Source organism: Suncus etruscus, chromosome 6 (genome assembly GCF_024139225.1).
Source record: "Suncus etruscus isolate mSunEtr1 chromosome 6, mSunEtr1.pri.cur, whole genome shotgun sequence".
NCBI lineage: Eukaryota > Metazoa > Chordata > Mammalia > Eulipotyphla > Soricidae > Suncus > Suncus etruscus.
In genome coordinates, this window is record NC_064853.1 from 95754625 (window position 1) to 95772300 (window position 17676).

The 17676-nt window shown below is 46.1% G+C and overlaps 1 protein-coding gene across 1 annotated transcript; it reads right to left on the reverse strand.

Annotated features, from left to right (window-relative positions):
* Nucleotides 1-5352: 5352 nt before the first annotated feature.
* TMEM41A (transmembrane protein 41A) lies at nucleotides 5353-14209 on the reverse strand. Its single transcript, XM_049775891.1, has 5 exons — nucleotides 14064-14209; nucleotides 11856-12009; nucleotides 8277-8438; nucleotides 7360-7498; nucleotides 5353-5636 (listed from the first exon to the last, which is right to left on the reverse strand). The coding sequence occupies exons 1-5, from the start codon at nucleotides 14180-14182 to the stop codon at nucleotides 5416-5418; spliced, it is 795 nt and encodes a 264-aa protein (XP_049631848.1). The 5' UTR covers nucleotides 14183-14209; the 3' UTR covers nucleotides 5353-5415.
* Between the last annotated feature and the right edge of the window lie 3467 nt (nucleotides 14210-17676).

Below are 17676 nucleotides of genomic sequence, written 5' to 3' on the forward strand. Positions count from 1 at the left end.
TTGACTTTTACTGTCAGGATAAACTTAGTGCCTTTCTAGGCAGATATGTTTTCTTCTTTGCTGATTTCATAAAAACATCCTAGTATACTCATCACTAGTTACCAACTTTACAGGCAAGCACAGGAAAATCACATTAATCTGCACTTCTTTTAAAATGTTACAGCCAATACTGCAAGCGCCTGTTAAATGGAATGATAGCAGCTAGGCTGCCAAGTTGGGGACTGTTATGGAACCTGGAATGTACCTCGGGGACAGGTAGCAGAAGAGGGGGCTCTGAAATCACTATTCTGAAAAATAGAGCTACCTAGAAGACTTAGCTCAAGACATTTGTTAACTGTCACATGCCTAGAGAATGATGGCAGGATTTCAGAGTTAAGCTAAGGCAAGGTCACGATCAGAAAACTTCCAACAGAATGAATCCCACGTCTACTCTTGAGCTACTTCATTGCATTTGGGAAGATGCTAGCTCCTGATCTCAGGTCCAGTTTCCAGAAATGGGTGCTCTATTGGTTACTAGCTGGAGGGCAGCCAATTAGATTGTTCGAGGAATTGGAAGATACCTCGCACACTCCATCATCCAAGCATTTTTCTGCTTCCAGAATCATCACTTCTCAGACACTAGATGTGGCAAGATCCACTTGGAGTCATCATTGCAATAACTTAAGTTCTGGGGCCAGAGTGCAGTGAATAAGGCACTTGCTTTGCATGCAGCCGACTGGGTTTATCCCTGGGACCCCATATGGTCACTGGAGCACTTTCTGGAGTGACTCATGAGTATAAAGTCAGGAGTAATCCCTAAGGATCTCCAAGTGTGATCCAAAACAAACTAAAAGCCCACAAAAATAATTTTTAGTTCCTTGGAGCAAAGAATTTTTTTATGGTTCAGTCTTTAAATGTCAGTCTTCCTTCCCCCCCAGTCTCCAAAATTGTTATTTCCTTGCTCCATATTGGTCTCTGCCCAAGTTCCTTCTTTGCATTGAACAGCTGTGCAGCACTGGGAACAAGAGCCATAATCAAAGCAGACTAGTGCATGGCATTAAAAATGTACCTCACTGAGGTCGGAGTAGTGGTGCAAGCAGTAAGGCGTCTGCCTTGCCGGCGCTAGCCTAGAAATGACTGTGGTTCCATCCCCTGGCATCCCATATGGTTCCCCAAGCCAGGAGCGATTTCTGAGTGCATAGCCAGGATTGTAACCCCTAAGTGTCACTGGATGTGGCCCCAAAAAACAAACAAAAAAATGTACCTCACTATTCCTAGTCCTGTTTTTTCTGTAAGGCACTGTTTTATCCTAAGATGCCAAATTTCAGCATCTCTAGAACTTTGGGGAGAGAAAGACTTTACATGACTAGATTTCCCACTCCAACCTAAAGTGAATGACAGGAGCCAAAGAATATGATGCCATCAAATCTTCCCAGGTAGTCTGGTCTGGGCTCACAACTCTGAGGCCTTCTTGGAACTGGGGCAGGTATACTCCCCTTTATGCCTGATGGTGCAGCAGTCCATAGTCACACTCAACACCTTCTGATATAAAAATGAGCCAGCTCCACAACTGAACCTTATCAAACTGCCAACCCATAAATTGTTCTAGGTCTATAACTGTTGGACCACAGGGCTACATATGTGGCTGTGGGACACCTTCAAATTTCATAGTACTTTCTACCCTGTAGGATGACAGCAAATCTGATAAAAAAAAAAAAAGTTGCATAGGACACTATGCTAAATCAGCCCAAACAATAACACGGAAGATTCAACTCGAACCAACCAGCCAGGTAAATCCTTAATGACTTTAGTAGCACCATTATAAAATATAACAATGATCACAAATTGACTCTGATTGATCTAAGTTTTGGTCATTACATTTGTCTATGTTATAACAACAACAACAACAACAAAATGATGTAAATGTGAGCTGCTATGGTGGTAGATGTTAACCTGATATCATTGATGAAAGGACGATTACACTGATAGTGAGATTGGTGTAGAGCATTTAATGCCTGAAACAACTATCTGATAAACAACTTGGTAAATTATGGTGTTAAAATTTTTTAAAGTTTTTTTTGAAGAAGGGTGATGGAAAAAGCAAGTTTCTGTGTCTCTTTCATGAGAAATTCATGGAAGGAATAGCCAGTCTTCATTCTTTGGCTGTAATTTCTTCTTGATTACTTTCACAGTGTTGGCAGGTACTTTGCTTCGGCCCTGTATTTCCTACTGCCCCTCTTGCAACTGCTCCTGTTCTGAGTGTACCCAGCATAAACTGAGCAATGAGGGGAAACGGGGCGTGAAAACTGCCTTCAAGAATAACATCAGGGGCCGGAGAGATAGCATGGAGGTAAGGTGTTTACCTTTCATGCAGAAGGTCATCGGTTCGAATCCCGGCGTCCCATATGGTCCCCCGTGCCTGCCAGGAGCAATTTCTGAGCACGGAGCCAGGAAAAAAAACCCTGAGCACTGCCGGGTGTGACCCGAAAACCACAAAAAAAAAAAAAAAAAAAAAAAAAAAAAAGAATAACATCAGTAATCCTATTGTGACTGGTAAGTAGAATCATCATTGGTAGGGGTGGAAAGCCCTCCTACTCAGCCTAGGGGGTTACTCCTAGCAGTATTTGGAATCCAAATGTGGTAACAGAAATCAAATCACAGTTGGCCATGTGCCAGGCAAATGCCTTTAATCCCTATAGTATTTTTCTGGCTCTAAAACATCATTTTAGGGGCTGGAGAGAGGATAGTGAATATGGCACTTGCATTGCATTTTGCCAACCTGGATTTGATCCCCATAGTGTGTGAACCGAAAACCAAAAAAATTTTAAACATTACAAAATTAAACAAAACATCATGTTAGACTGCTTTTCAGCCAACTCTACTTCCCATTGATTAAAGGAGCTAAAAGTTATGCATTAGGCACCAATAAGCACCACACTGAGGGGCCAGAAAGATAACACAGTGGTAGGGCATTTGCCTTGCAAGCAGCTGACCAGGACCAAGGCTGGTTCGAATCCCAGCATCCCATATGGTCCCCCGTGCCTGCCAGGAGTGATTTCTGAGCACAGATCCAAGAATAATCCTAGTGCTGCCGGGTGTGACCCCAAAAACAATAAAACCAACAAACAAGTAAAAAATATCACACTGAACATTTATATTCATTTATTTAGGAGCCTGCCTGTAAACTCACAATGATAAGGCACATTGTTCCAATAAGAAGGAAGAGACAAATACAATAAAGGAGCTTTCTGATACAAGGCAAAGGGCACACATTTGTATGTGTGTGGACATTCCTGTTTCCCTCTTCCTCAACGCACAGCACACAATGAGCTACAGATTTCCAAGTCCAGTTGGCCACTTCACCTCCATACATTATTAAGTTCCTCTGAAAGCAGCATAGCTTTGAAAATGAAGTCCTGGGTCTGGAGAGATAGTATGGAGGTAAGGCATTTGCCTTGCATGCAGAAGGACAGTGGTTCGAATTCTGGCATCCCATATGGTCCCCCGAGCCTGCCAGGAGCGAATTCTAAGCGTAGAACCAGGAGTAACCCCTGAGCACTGCAGGGTATGACCCCAAAAAAACAAAAACAAAAAAACAAACAAAAGAAAATGAAGTTCTTGTGTGTTTTAGGTCATGGGGTGGGGCACCGCTTGAGAATTCAATCCTCTGGCTGAACGTTAAATATTTTCCAGACTTCATAGAACAATATATTCAGACTAACACCTTAGCAATATCTTTGGTCAAGTCCATTCAAGAACCTTGAAGATGAAACAATAGAACTAATAGGATTAAGAGCAATAGGACTAGTAAGAAATTGAATTACTCCTATAAGTACCAAGTCTAAAAACCAGCCACATTAGATTAACAGGCTCTTTCTGTCCTTGGAACTATTTCTAGGGAGAGTAATAATGAGTAATAATAATGGACGAGTAATAATAAATAAAAATCAATACATTGATACCCATGTGTGCCACTGGTGGCTCATACTTCCCACCAGATGGGGTATACCAAAAGAAATGGTCACTTGTGCCAAAATTTCATTTTATGCTTTAATTTTTGGTGGGGAGTGAAGATTTCATCATAATTTATTCTAGGCTCTGTGCTCAGGGATCACTCCTAGAAGTGATTAGGGATTATGTGACACTGGGGAACAAAGATGGGCCCAGTGCATGTAAGACAAGTGCCTTCCTGTTCACTGTTCTATCACTCTGGTCCACCGTATTACTTTAGTACCATCTGACAGCAGAACATTCACTCTGAATGAAGTGACATTGCCATGCGAGTGTCTATTATGTTAAAAAAAAAATAAAGTGATAGCTGGAGCCACAGTATAGTGGGTAGGGCATTTGCCTTCCATGATACCAACCTGGGTTCGATCCCTGGTATCCTATATAATCTCCTGAGCCTGCCAGGAGTGATCCCTGAGCCAGAGCCAGAAGTAAGCCCTGAGCACAGCCACATGTGGCCCCAAAGCAAAAACGTAAGCTAACAAAAACACACACACAAAAAAAAACAACACCCCAAACAAGGTTGCCCTCTGATTTAAGAAAGGGAATTATTGCTCAGTTGTTCTCAGCAAAAGACAAAATGAAAAGCATCCAGAGTATATAAACTGTACTATAATGGGTACTAAACCCATTCTCCAAGCAGGAGGCTCTAAGGAAAGGATCCTCACACAGGAAGAACAAGTAAGAAAATGGACCATCACTGGCATCAGGAAAATAAAGAGTTTTGGACTGTTGTCATGGGTAAAGATTTCTCCAGAACACATTCATAATGGAATTAGCTCCATTCCTGCAGATTCACTGGCTTGCCACACGCTTCACTACCTGCAACCCAGAGGAAAGCTTGCAGATATAGATATTGGTGTCTCTAAACACGGAGAACATCATGGAAGCTGCAGTATTCTGGGCTCTCACTGGGAGCATGATGTAGTTTCTGGGCTTGTTTCAGTTTAGAGAGGAGGTAGGTTAAGTCATCGGCAAAACAAAGCACAGAACACTTCCAGAGCCTAACAAGAGGAAGAGCGATGTCAGTGTGTAGGTTCACATGTCATTCACACGAAAAACATCTGCTCAAGGTGGAACCAAAAGCTCATCACAATAGCCTAGCACCACACAAGAGGCTGTGGGCCAGGACAATTGCATCCTCTTCAGGTGGCTCGGAGTGGCACAGGGCATCAATAACCAATTGTCCTGAGTTCCTTGTTTAGGAAAATATAAACAAGATTGCCCAAAAGACCCCATTTTGGTGTCCCGCCAATACTAGGGCAGTATCAACACCAGACACAATTCACTTAAAGCAGATGGCTCTAAGATGGTGCACATAACAAACAGTACAACTTTTGGTAGAGGGTAATAAAAAAATGATTTAAAAAAAAGCTTTAAAGAACCACACCCATTACACAGGGAAGAAACAGATCCATGCAATCCATGTCACGTGTCCTTTCTAATAGTGGGGTGACTGCTGTTGCTAGTTTCATTCAAATGCAGCTTTTTCTGGCTGAATTTTTTAATGAGGGTCCCAGGAACCAAAGCCACCAAGGCAATGGCCAATAGCTTTAAGATGGTTTCCCAGGAGAAAATAGCATCCAGGGAGGTGAGGGTGGACAGGATGGAGCCTGTCTGCACACAGATGAAATTGTACGGGATCAAACCTGGAAAAGGAGAAAGCAAAAAATCTGTTACCAGGACAGGAAAATGAACCACCACCCTTCAGAAACGTCATCGGGAAATCCAGCAGGGATTCAAGTTTTCCTACGTTCTTATTCATTTTGTTTCTGGGCCATACCAGCAGTGCTCAGGGTTTTCTACATCCTGGCACTGCACTCGGGAGTCACTCGTGGTAGGGCTCATGGACCATAATGGAACATGAGAGATTGAACCTGGGTGGGCTGTGTGCAAGGCAAATGCTCTCACTGCTGAACTATTTCTCCGGGCCCCTCTCTAACTTCTGACATCACACAGGTGTATCTTCCCTCTTCATTCCTCACTTCCCAATTATTTTTTTTTGTTTGCTTTTTTGGGGATCATGTGTGGCTATCTTCAGCACTTACTTCTGGCTCTGTGCCAGGGATCATTTCTGGGGGGCTCAGGGAACCATAAGTACTGAGCATTATCATGTGTAGACCCAATGTCCTTCCCAAAGACTGTCCCTACTCCAGCACCCCTTGATTCTGACTGATTTGAGAAACCCTTATCTTCCTCTTCTATAGCATATGACAACCTTAATATCACGGATCACTCAAGCGCGGATGGTGGGGCGTAGCCCTAGAGCACTGATCTCACTGGTGTGAGACTCCAGGTTCCATCCCTGACATTGCAGATAGACCACTCATAGATACACAGCCGGTCAGAGGAGGCACTTGAAAGCCCAGGCTCCTTTCTGAGCTTTATGCCTCTTGGATAAGTCAAGCTGCTCACTGAGGTACCAAAGCTCTTTATCTGAAAGCTCATCTGACCAGAATTAGCTGCAGAGTCAATTCTGGTTCAATTTAGCATCGTGATTTCTCTCCGGAATTCCCTATAAATAGCTATGGCTCAAAGACTGTTTGACCCAAAAGCCATGAGTGCCCTTCTCTGCCTGCTCTCAAGGAGGTTTGTGAGAGGTGCATGTTTAGGCTGAGAAAAGGGGGTTCACTCCAGCAAGGAAAATAAAGGACTGGGTGGACAGCACACTGGCACTTCACGGCTCTGCTCAAGTTGATCCTCAGCCCAGACTAAACAGTAGCCCCAGTCCTACATCCAGCCTGCTGGCTTCTGAGCAGACCTTACTACGGTGATCAAACCATCAATGCACTAGAGGGGGAAAATCACTGATGGTGATCAGCCAAACTGAACCACAATGGGCCCAAAGCAAACAGGAAGTCCTCTGCATTGTTTGCTTCTACCTTCACTTCTCTGCTGACCAAACACCCTCACTCCAGCCCTCTTTTCCTATAATGCTTTAGCAATACTTTACTGTAGGCCAACTCATTCACATATTACATATTTCCCAGGGGAGTGGGTTCTCAGGGTTACTCTTGGCCTCTGTACTTGGGGGTCACTCCTGAAGAAGCTCAGAATATCATATGTGGTGTCAGGGATAAAAACAAGGTCAACTTCATACAAAGTAAGTGCATTAATCCTTGTATTATCCCTTCAGACCCTACTTATTACCCTTGTTCAGTGCTTGTTACAAGACAAGCACTATAGTTAGAAAATGAAACAGCCTTTCTTTTCATGTTCTGGAGTATTTATAATACACCGTGGAAGTTGAGATCTAGAATACTGAGTGCCAGCCAAGGGCTAAAATATGCTTTTCCCTCTATGACTGCTGACCCAGGGGATCCCCCACCATGAAAACTATGATGCCCCAGCTTTACCTCACCAGCATCTTACCGATAAGCACAGAGAAGAAGAACTGCACCAAAGGGATGTTCAGGATCGGAGCAGAGAGATTCAAGAACCAGTTTGGAGTAATGGGAAAAAGTCTCAAAAACAGCAAGAAAAAAAACAAGCCGTTTCTGTTCTCCTCCACCTGTAGCCAACAAAGACATTGCTGTTAAGAGACACAGTGGTGGACCCAACTGATTGCACAGCAGGTAGGAGGTTTGCTTGCATGAGGATGACCAGGGTTCAATCCCCAGCATCCCAAAGCCCACCAGGAGTGATTCCTGAGTGCAGAGCCAGGAGTAAACCCTGACCATTGATGTGTACACACACACACACACACACACACACACACACACACACACACACACACACAGAAACAGAGTGGCCAGGGAGTGAAACTTGGTGGTACCAGATTCTAGGTACTTTCCAGATTCTGGGGCTTAATCTGCACACACACACACACACACACACACACACACACACACACACACACACACACACACAGAAACAGAGTGGCCAGGGAGTGCAACTTGGTGGTACCAGATTCTAGGTACTTTCCAGATTCTGGGGCTTAATCTGCACAGTACCCTCCAAAACATGTTGTTTGTTTTTTTCTTTTTCTTTTTTCTGCAGTGCCAGAGATCAAACTCAGGGCCTTACACTAGAGGTACAAACCCTCCCAGAGGGTCAACTCATTTCCCCATTTCCCCTCAGTTTTTCTAACAGCGACAGGTGAGGCTCAGAGACATATGGGACTTAACCAAAGTCAGAGAGTCAGCGAAGGAAGCATAGGGGCTGGGTCCCCAGGAGTCAGTGCCAACATAGTGCCCCTCAAACCTCCCAGAGAACTGTGAGGAATCCAGGCTCCGAATGCCCCCAAACACGAGGACTCTTGATCATAGGATGGGGGACTCAGCCCTTACCTTCCTCTGCAGCAAGTTTACTTTGTCCGGGAAGTAGGAGATGACTAGCTGCTTGCCGAAAAGGCTGGTGAGCAGGTAACAGCAGGTGGCGCCCACCGAGGTCAGCACGCAACACAACAGTAGCCCCAGCCATGGCCCAAACAGGGCTCCAGCTAACACATTCTGCAAGGGAGACACGGTCAGCATGAGGGGCTCATTGGAGAGGAGGTAGGAAAATAGAAAAACATGGAGACCAGCTTAGAACCATCTCAGAAGCATGAGACAGAACACTGGCAATGTTCAGTCTGGCTGACAGGCATCATGGGACATTAAAGAAAAAGACAGAAGGGGCTGAAGTGGAGTGATAGTGTAGTGGGTAGGGCGTCTTGTCTTGCATGTATCCAACTTGTGTTCGATCCCTGGCATCCCATATGACCTCCACCCCAAGTCTGCCAGGAGTTATTTCCAAGCACAGAGCCAGTAGTAATTCCTACATACACTGCCAGATGTGATCCAAAAACCAAGAAGAAAAAAGAGAGAAATTTGGAGGAGGGTGTGCCTGTGGAGCCTCCATATGTGGCAAGTGTTTTGATTATGTGACATGACCTCTTTCACTTCACCACAGCCCTGAATCATTATATCTAGAGGGGGAAATGTCACTATCTTTATTTGAGGTCACTCACTATCTTATTCAGTGCCACGCAAAGCACTGACCAGGAGTTGGCTGGTGTGGAACAGCTGGCTCTTTGCCCTGCAGAGGGATCAGCTCAAGAAAAAGCAGGTAAAGAGAGTCAGCCTGAACTCAAGCACTTCTGCCCTCTCTCCTGATCTCCTGGCTCAAAAGTATTTGTCCTTCTTTTTTCCAACAAAGAAACCACAATGTGAGCCTGGAGCCAAGTGGAGACGCTGGGCAGGGACAAGAAGAGGTCAGCAGGGAGCGCCCCAGACATCCTGGTTCAGATTCCCAAGCACTCAGAGCATACTACCAGCCTACACCCACAGAGATAGCTCATCCTCCCACACCACAGCCCTAGGGAGCAATGGAGGAGTGTGCCTCCTTCACAGATGGGGAAACGGGAATAGAGAAGGCAAGTGGCGTGATTCACTTTACACAGCAGGGATCTGACCCACCCAGGCTCTATCACATACTTGCACTGATTTGAACTTACTTCCAAGACTGCTGGGGAAACAGCTTAAGAAACAGCACACATGGAGTTACCAGGCCCTGAGAAAGAACCCCAACACTGCATGATTCTTCCCCATAACTATGCGCCAGTGATGGCCCATGTCCACCGAGGATCACCAGTGCCAGTGGGAGCAGTGCTCTTCTAGGAGTGGTCCTGAATCCCAGGCCAAAAAAATAAAAATAAGAACTGGGGCCAGAGAGATAGTATGGCAAGTAGGGCACTTGCCTTGCAAATGGCCAGCCTGGATCCAATCCTCAGCATCCCACATCCCCTAAGCCCCCACCCCCCACCCCAAGAGTGATCCCTGAGCACAGAACCAGGAGTAAATAATGCCAGATGTGACCTTACAACCAAAATAAATTTAAATAATAGAATAGTATAGTATAAATAAGTAGATATTTATACTATACTATTCTATTATTTACATTTAAAAGGTTGTAATCGCTACTCAGCCTTTTGGCTAAGATCAAGTGTAGTAAATAAAAGACTGTGGGAAGTGGGAGAATAATTCAGACTCGACTTTAGATTAAAAATTGGCAACTTCGGGGCTGGAAAGATAACATGGAGGTAAGGCATTTGCCTTCCATGCAGAAGGTCGGTGGTTCAAATCCCAGCATCCCACATGGTCCCCCGATCCTGCCAGGAGCGATTTCTGAGCATAGAGCCAGGAGTGACCTCTGAGTGCTGCCAGGTGTGACCCAAAAAACAAAAAAGAAAAAGAAAAAGAAAAATTGGCAACTTCAAGAGCCTAGAGCCCAGAGATATTGCTGCAGGCTCGGGGTGGGGAGAGGGGGTTTAAGGGGGTCCCCCCTGGAGACTTCAAAATCCAACCCTCTCCCTCTCCATTTAAGGCAGATTCCATGTCTCTTTGTCTCTTCAGCCAAGGACTAACCAAAAACAACTTCTTTCTGTTGTTATTTTTGAATCACACCTGGTGACTCTCAGGAGGTACTCCTGGCTCTATGCTCAGAAATTCCTCCTGGCAGGCTCAAGGTTTTCATATGGAATGCCAGGAATCGAACCCGGGTCAGCTGTGTGCAAGCCTACCTGCTGTGCTATCGCTCTGGCCCTACCAAGAACAACTTCTACTTGTAAAACGACTGTTCCTTCCCTGGGCCAGCAGAGGAAGGCAAAGGTGAGAGCAAGGATTGGCCTTCTTGACCAAAACGCCTACAAATATCTGAACCAACTCCAGATGGTTCGAGTTCCAGCCCTCACCTTGCCAGTTCACCTTTCTTGCCATAAGAAATTAAGGAGAGGGAGCCAGAGAAATAGCATGGAGGTAAGGCGTTTGCCTTGCATGCAGAAGGATGGTGGTTCGAATCCTGGCATCCCATATGGTCCCTCAAGCCTGCCAGGGGCGATTTCTGAGCGTAGAGCCAGGAGTGGCCCCTGAAATGCTGCTGGGTGTGACCCCCCCAAAAAAATAGAAATTAAGGAGGGCTAGAGTGTTAGAACAGTGGGTAGGGTGCTTTCTTTGCATGCAGCTGACCTGGGTTCAATCCCTGGCATTCCATAAGGTTCCCTGAGTCTGCTAGGAGTGATTTCTGAGTGCAGAGCCAGGAGTAATCCCTGTTTGTGCCCCCCCCCACCAAAAAAAAAGAAAAATAAATTAGTGACTTAATTTATCACTTATATTCTTTCTTTTAAATGTGGAATATAGGCTTTTGGGAGACTATTAAGGTCATGCAGTAAGCATGACAGTGCCTAATCTAAAAGGTAGGAAGCCAGGGAGCTAGAGAGACAGTACAGAAGGGAAGGCATTTTCCCTAACATATGGCTATAGCACCCTGGTTCAAATATAGTCCCTGAGTACTGCCAGGGGCCACTCCTGAGCATAAAGCCAGAAATAACCCCTGAGCATCACTGAGTGTGGCCCAAAATTTTCACTCCCCGACCCCACCAAAGGAAAACAAATGAAAAAAGACATAGCTGAAGGCTAGAGTGATAGTACAGTGGGTAAGGCACTTGCCTTGCATGTGGCCAACCAGGGTTCAAGCCCTAGCACTACATATGGTCCCCTGAGAACCACCAGGAGTGATTCCTGAGTGCAGATCAGGAGTAAGTCCTGAGTACCCCTGAGTGTGGCACCCCTAAAAAGACAAAGCTGGGATCCCAGGAAATGAGTCAGGGCCTAAAATACCTGAGTTTTATCCCTGGAGCTACCCACATAGGTCAAGCATGGGCCAAACACAATCCTTGCATCCCTGTTGTCTGGGATCCACAGCCGATGGTGTGCAGGATCCAGTGAATGGCTGTGTATGTGTGAGCCCCACTTCTGAAACTTGTAGACAACCCCATCTCTGCCTCCCACCATCCCCTCCTGTCATCATCATACCAATAGCAACAAGAAAGGGAAGGGAGGAAGATAACGAAATCAAAGATAAAGGTGGTGTCCTTGCAGGGCACTGACCAATAAACTGGAGCCAGGGATGGCAAAGCCCTGCTTGTAGAGGTAAGCGCTGCAGAAGAGCAGGAACACGTAGGCTTCGTGCTCCTTCCGATACTCTCGAAGGACCTCAGAGAGCTCCCGAAGCTCAGCCAGGTCTGAGGGGAATGACAGTGACCTGGGGATTTGAAAAAGCAAAAGGAAATATGAAAGCCAAGCACCTAAGAAAGTCATGTGCATGGGGCCAGAGCGATAGCATGTGGCCAACACAAGATGGACCCCGGTTCGAATCCCAGCATCCCATCTGGTCCCTGGAGCCCCTGCCAGGAGCAATTTCTGAGTGCAGAGCCAAGAGTGACTTCTGAGCACTGCCGGGTATGACCCAAAAAGTCATGAGTGAGCCCGAGTGACAGCCCAGTGGGCAGGGCACTTGCCTTGCATGTGGCCAACCAGGTTCAACCCTCAGCACTACATATGGTTCCCCGAGCACCCACCACCAGGAGTGATTCCTGAATGGAGAGCCAGGAGTAACCCCTGAGCACTACTGGGCATGGTCCAAAAAGCAAACAGTAAATAAATAAAGTCACGAGTGACTTTTCTAGAAGGGAAGGTGACAAATGTGGCTGTCATCAGGCCAGCTGAAACACCCAGTGATGCACACAAGGGGGTACAATCTGATTCCATAAACAGGCAGAGGCTGCCAGAAGCCAAGGTGGATATCAATAATAAATCTCTGCTAAAAGAAATGAAGGCTTGGGTTGGGATCACCACTAGGCTCCCTTTCAGCTTCGTGTTTGGTTATTCTCAAAAATCAAATGAAGACTGGAGCTATAGGACAGCAGATAGAGAGAGCACTTGCCTTGCAAAAGGCCGACCCAGATTCAATCCCCAGCATCCCATATGGTCCCCAGAGCAACACCAAGAGTGATTCCTGAATGCAAAATTAGAGGTAAGCCCTGTGCACTGCCAGAAGTGCTCCCCACATAAAAATAATTTTTAAAAAAGGCAATTGGGGGCCTGGAGCGATAGTGCAGCCGTAGGGCATTTGCCTGGAATGTAGCTGTCCTGGGATGGGCCGTGTTAGATTCCTGGCCATTCCATAGGATCCCAGCCTGCCAGAAGCGATTTCTGGGAGCAGAGCCAGGAGTAACCCCTGAGCACAGCTGGGTATGCTCCCCACCCCACCCCCAAAAGGCAATTGGACTCATTCCCCAGGAAGTCCTAAAAGTAGCAAATGGCTTTCTCCTCAAAGAGCATCCCTTCCTCCACAAACTAGAAGTCAAGGACAATTCCAACTCAACACTGCCCTGAGTCACTAAGATAGTGACTTTAATCAGTCATCAACAAGCCAATTAAAAACTCCCCAAGAAAGACTATCTGACCCACGCGGTAATTGCAGCTTCTCTGATAATGTCAGGCTAAAAGACAAGCGTTTTTTAAAGGGCCTGCGTTTTCACTTGGCTCCTAATCTGGTCCTGGGTGTACTCTGACACCCGGACAAGGGTTATACTGTAAAACTTGCCTCTTGTCACTGAAGGATCATGGGGAGCAAAACCCTTCCTAGCTCCTAGCTGTTCACCAGACTGTTTCTCCTGGTTCAAACACCCACTCCCCACCCAAACCTTGTCAGCTAGAGATAAATAAATGCCTATAGCTCTGTAGATGGTAAGTGAAAGCAGCTTCTCCTGATGCCCAAGTGAGCAGTTGGCACCTCTGGCAAGGTGAAGAGATCCTGGCACCCTTCTAGGGTGTATGTATGCAGCAGGCAGGCAGCACAGGGGACCAACCAGCCTGGTTGGTGGGGAGCCTGCAGCTAGTGAAAAGAGCAGGCGGGAAAAGAAGGTGCAAGCCCACACCTCCAAACCCCCTTCTGCCTTCAGTCGTGCAAAGCCAGAGTAGAGCCTTTCCTTTTGGGTCAAAGACCCAAGGCTCTACAGTCCCACGCCAGACCAGAATTGGGGTGGGGGGGGGAGCCCCCAGAGGGTTGGGGGGATGGTGGCTGCAAAAGGGGGGGGGGCCTGGAGAGCGCCTGGGAAGGAAGCGAGCAAAGCTCCAAAGCAGGGCAGGGCTGCAATGACAGCTCAGCTTCGGGGCGCCGGGGGTGCCCTCCGCCAAAGCACCGCCCAGGTTCCGGAACTGATCCCTCGAGCGACTGATCCCCAAGCCCAGGCAGGAGGTCGGATCTCAGGGCGCCGGGTCCCCCTCCTCGGACCCCAAGTGCCCGCAACGCACCTGCCTTCGGCGTCCTCGGGAGAGCCTCGGGTCCGCCCGCGGGGCAGGCGAGTCGACAGCAAGTACAGGGCGAAAGTGCAGGTGGCGAAGATGAGGAGCAGGCCGAGGAGGGGACGCATGTCGGCGGTCGGGAGAATCAGTCGGGGACAGCGAGCTGACGGCGCCTTTAGGGCGCGTGCGCGGGAAGACTGGGCGGGGCCTGGAGGTAAATACCGCCCCTTGATTGACCAAGCCCCTAAGTACACCACGCCCCGAGAGGCCTCCTGGGCGGAAATGCTTTGGGAAATCTGCCTAGGCGTAAAATTCTTGGCCTTTGTCCCTCCTCTTGGCTTCCGCCTGTTTTCCTAGCCTGCTATGGCGTGTCTTTACCTCCTTAGTAGCAGATCACCTCCCTGTTGCGGGGAGACCCCAGGAGTGAATTGGCGAGCTTGCATCTTGATGATGGAGTCTTGCTCACCATCAGCTAGCTGTCACACTACCAAGCAACTGGATTAGAGATAGCAATTTCTATGGAGTTCGGGTGCATGGTGCTAGTGACCTCTGCAACATCAGAAGTCACTTTCATTGGATATTTATGACATATTCATTGCCTCTCATCTTCACCTCAGTCCTGCAAGGTTGGGAATTTTGTTTTTATTCAATAGATGAAAAAATGTGGCATCCCCTCGCCCCCAAGAGAACTACAATTAAAAAAATGCAAGTCAATCTATGTCCAAAGCCAGTACCTATACCCAGCTTGAATTCATGGAGTCAGCGGGGCTTGAGTTTACCTTGAGAAATAGGCAGAATTTCTACAACAGAGACTGTAGAGTTGGAAGGGACCGAGTGAATGAGGATACTTAGACCTTCCAGTTTCAGCAAGGCCTAAGATGTGTAGGAAAGGGGAGTAGAGAGGGGCAAACCGAAAAGCACTGAGAGGTGGGAGAAGAAAGTGGAATTTTCAACATCATTTGTATTGAGACACCAATTGATGAGTTTAAGCAAGAGAATAGGATATTAGTCCTAAGGGGCAATTACAATACACCCTGAGCTAACAACTCTTTGTTGTTGTTTTTTTGTTTTGTTTTTTGTTTGTTTGTTTTTTTGGGACACAGCCTACTGTGCTCAAGTCTTACTTCTAGTCTATGCTCAAGGATCATTCCTGGGAGGCTCATGGAAACCTTATAGGATTCTGGGATTGAACATGGTCAGCCTTCTGTAAGGGATGTGTCTTACCCATTGAACTATCTCTCTGGCCCCAGAATTAACAACTCTTAGAATTAACATCCTGTTAAGGATGCCTACCTGAGCCTAGACCTCAGTCAAAACTAAGGGAGGAAGCTGGCTGCACAAAGGTGTTGAATTGAAAGGGAATATGTAGGATTCAATAAGAAGGTGTTAGAGAGCTTGCAGACACTCAGGTTTTTATCCTCAAGCAGTTAAGATTGAAAGCAAGGGACTGGAAATCAAACAGTCGGATTCAGAAAATCCCTTTATAAATAAATGCCCTTTATTTAAGGAAAAGGGGAAGGCAGGCAGGGAAGCTCCCAGGTTATTAAAGAGGGTCCCCTAAAGAAATATTCCATTAAAAGATAAAAGTCCTCCTTTTATTTTATTTTGGTTTCTGGAGCACATCTGGTAGCACTCAGGATTACTCCTGGCTCTGTGCTCAGAAATTACTCCTGACAGGCCATATTGGGTGCCAGGAATTGAACCTGCATTAACTGTTGTATTAAATATTAATTATAGGAGCTGGAGAGATAGCATGGAGGTAGGGCATTTACCTTGCATGCAGAGGGATGATGGTTCAAATCCCAGCATCCTATATGGTCCCCCGAGCCTGCCAGGAGCAATTTCTGAGCGTAGAGCCAGGAGGAACCCTGATCTCAGCCAGGAGTGACCCAAAAAATATATTAATTATAATGTTCTTGATGTTCATGGAGTGGGTGAATGGATCGTGCCTGCAACCCCTTTGGCCTAGCAGGTCTGTAGGTATCAGGGTGATGGCGAAGAAATGACCCATAGTCAATCAGTAGAAGTCAGGAGACACCAAATTTTATTAATAGGGCCCTAACCGCCATGTGCGTATCTAACATTGCTGCATCCTCCTTGTGGAGGCTTCTCTTCTGCCCTCCCCCTGAGGCAACCCCTTTGTTACCAACATAGACCCCTCCCAGATGTGGGCTGTTCTGACAATCAGGTAAAATTAGCATTTTGCTTTGGGAGGGATACCAGTTGACCCCTCCCAATAGAAGTAGGTGGATGTTTACTATGTCCCAAAAATGTGGGTCATTAAAACAGGGGGGAAAAACACGAAAATGTTTCTCTTCTGGTGTCCAAATCCACCTAGGCTATCCTGTGACATTCCATATTGATGATTCTCTTTATTAAGGACATGTCCCTACTCTTTCCCTGACTGTACCTTTTCACCCCCTCCCCATCAAAGTGACAGAGAACTGAAAAGAAAAACCTCCTCTGTCTAAACAGACAGTATTATTCTGGTCACTTTATGCAAAGCATCTCTTGAGCCAAACAAAGAAATCCTGGTAGTAAAAATATAAAAGTTCTAGCAATTTCATGTTCAATAATTTAACCTACAGATATACATATTAGAAACAAAGATGGATTTCAAGAGTATTGAATCAATCTCTTTTGTTGAGTTATTATGGGCATATTGACCAATTACTTGGGGACTAGCTGGATTTAATATGCTAGCAGATGTTCACAAATGGAATCTGAGGCAGCCTCCTAACCAAGGTAATTCTTGATAACTTGATACGATAGTCAACAGATGGCTAGGATAAAAATCAAACAAGTTAGAGGACGCTATGACTCATCTGCAAGGGGAAAAACTAGACATGATACTCTGTTCAAAACATCGCAATATTCATGAATGAAATGATTTAGTATCTGGGATTTGCATCCAAATAATGGAATAGGAACTTAGTGGGAAGGGATACAAATAAAACAAGATCAGCTGCTGGGTTGATCACTGAAACTGTAAGATGGGCATGTGAACAAATGGATGAGTTTGACACCTTTTTCTCTAGATCTGCCTGTATTTGAAATTTTCCTTTAAAAGAAAAAGGGGGGCGGAGAGATAGCATGGAGGTGGGTCATTTGCCTTGCATGCTGAAGGATGATGATTCGAATCCCGGCATCCCATATGGTCCCCTGAGCCTGTTAGGAGCTATTTCTGAGCATAGAACCAGGAGTAACCCCTGAGCACTGCCGAGTGTGACCCAAAAACCAAAAAAAAAAAAAAAAAAAAAAAGACGTGATCTCAGACCTCCATTCTCATTTTCTCCTCCCAATCTCAATTTCTGTTCACTATGTACCATGCTGGTGCTGTCCAACCTCATTCTTGAACAATATTCCAAACTTTACATGTGCTTGGAAATTTCTCCTCTCTCATCAACACCCAGGGCAGCTGTCACTTTCTGTGAGGAATACTCACCTGCTCTGTTATTCATAAAGGTCGCTTTTTGTCTGTGCTTCAATCTTCCCCTGGTGCCTATATTTCTACTATTATTAAAATTATTTTGTTTTTTTGGGGGGTTGTTTTTGTTTTTGTTTTGTGCTACATCCAGTGCTCAAGGCTTACTCCTGGTTGTGTGCTTTGGAATCACTCCTA

What these genes read in the sequence shown, in the direction of transcription:
- TMEM41A (XM_049775891.1), bottom strand. Translation starts at nt 14,182, where the DNA reads ATGCGTCCCCTCCTCGGCCTGCTCCTCATCTTCGCCACCTGCACTTTC. An exon ending in TCCCTGGCTCCAGTTTATTG is followed by an intron (nt 8,439 to 11,855) that starts GTCAGTGCCCTG and finishes TCTCCCTTGCAG; the next exon opens with AATGTGTTAGCTGGAGCCCT. An exon ending in TAAACTTGCTGCAGAGGAAG is followed by an intron (nt 7,499 to 8,276) that starts GTAAGGGCTGAG and finishes TGTTGGCTACAG; the next exon opens with GTGGAGGAGAACAGAAACGG.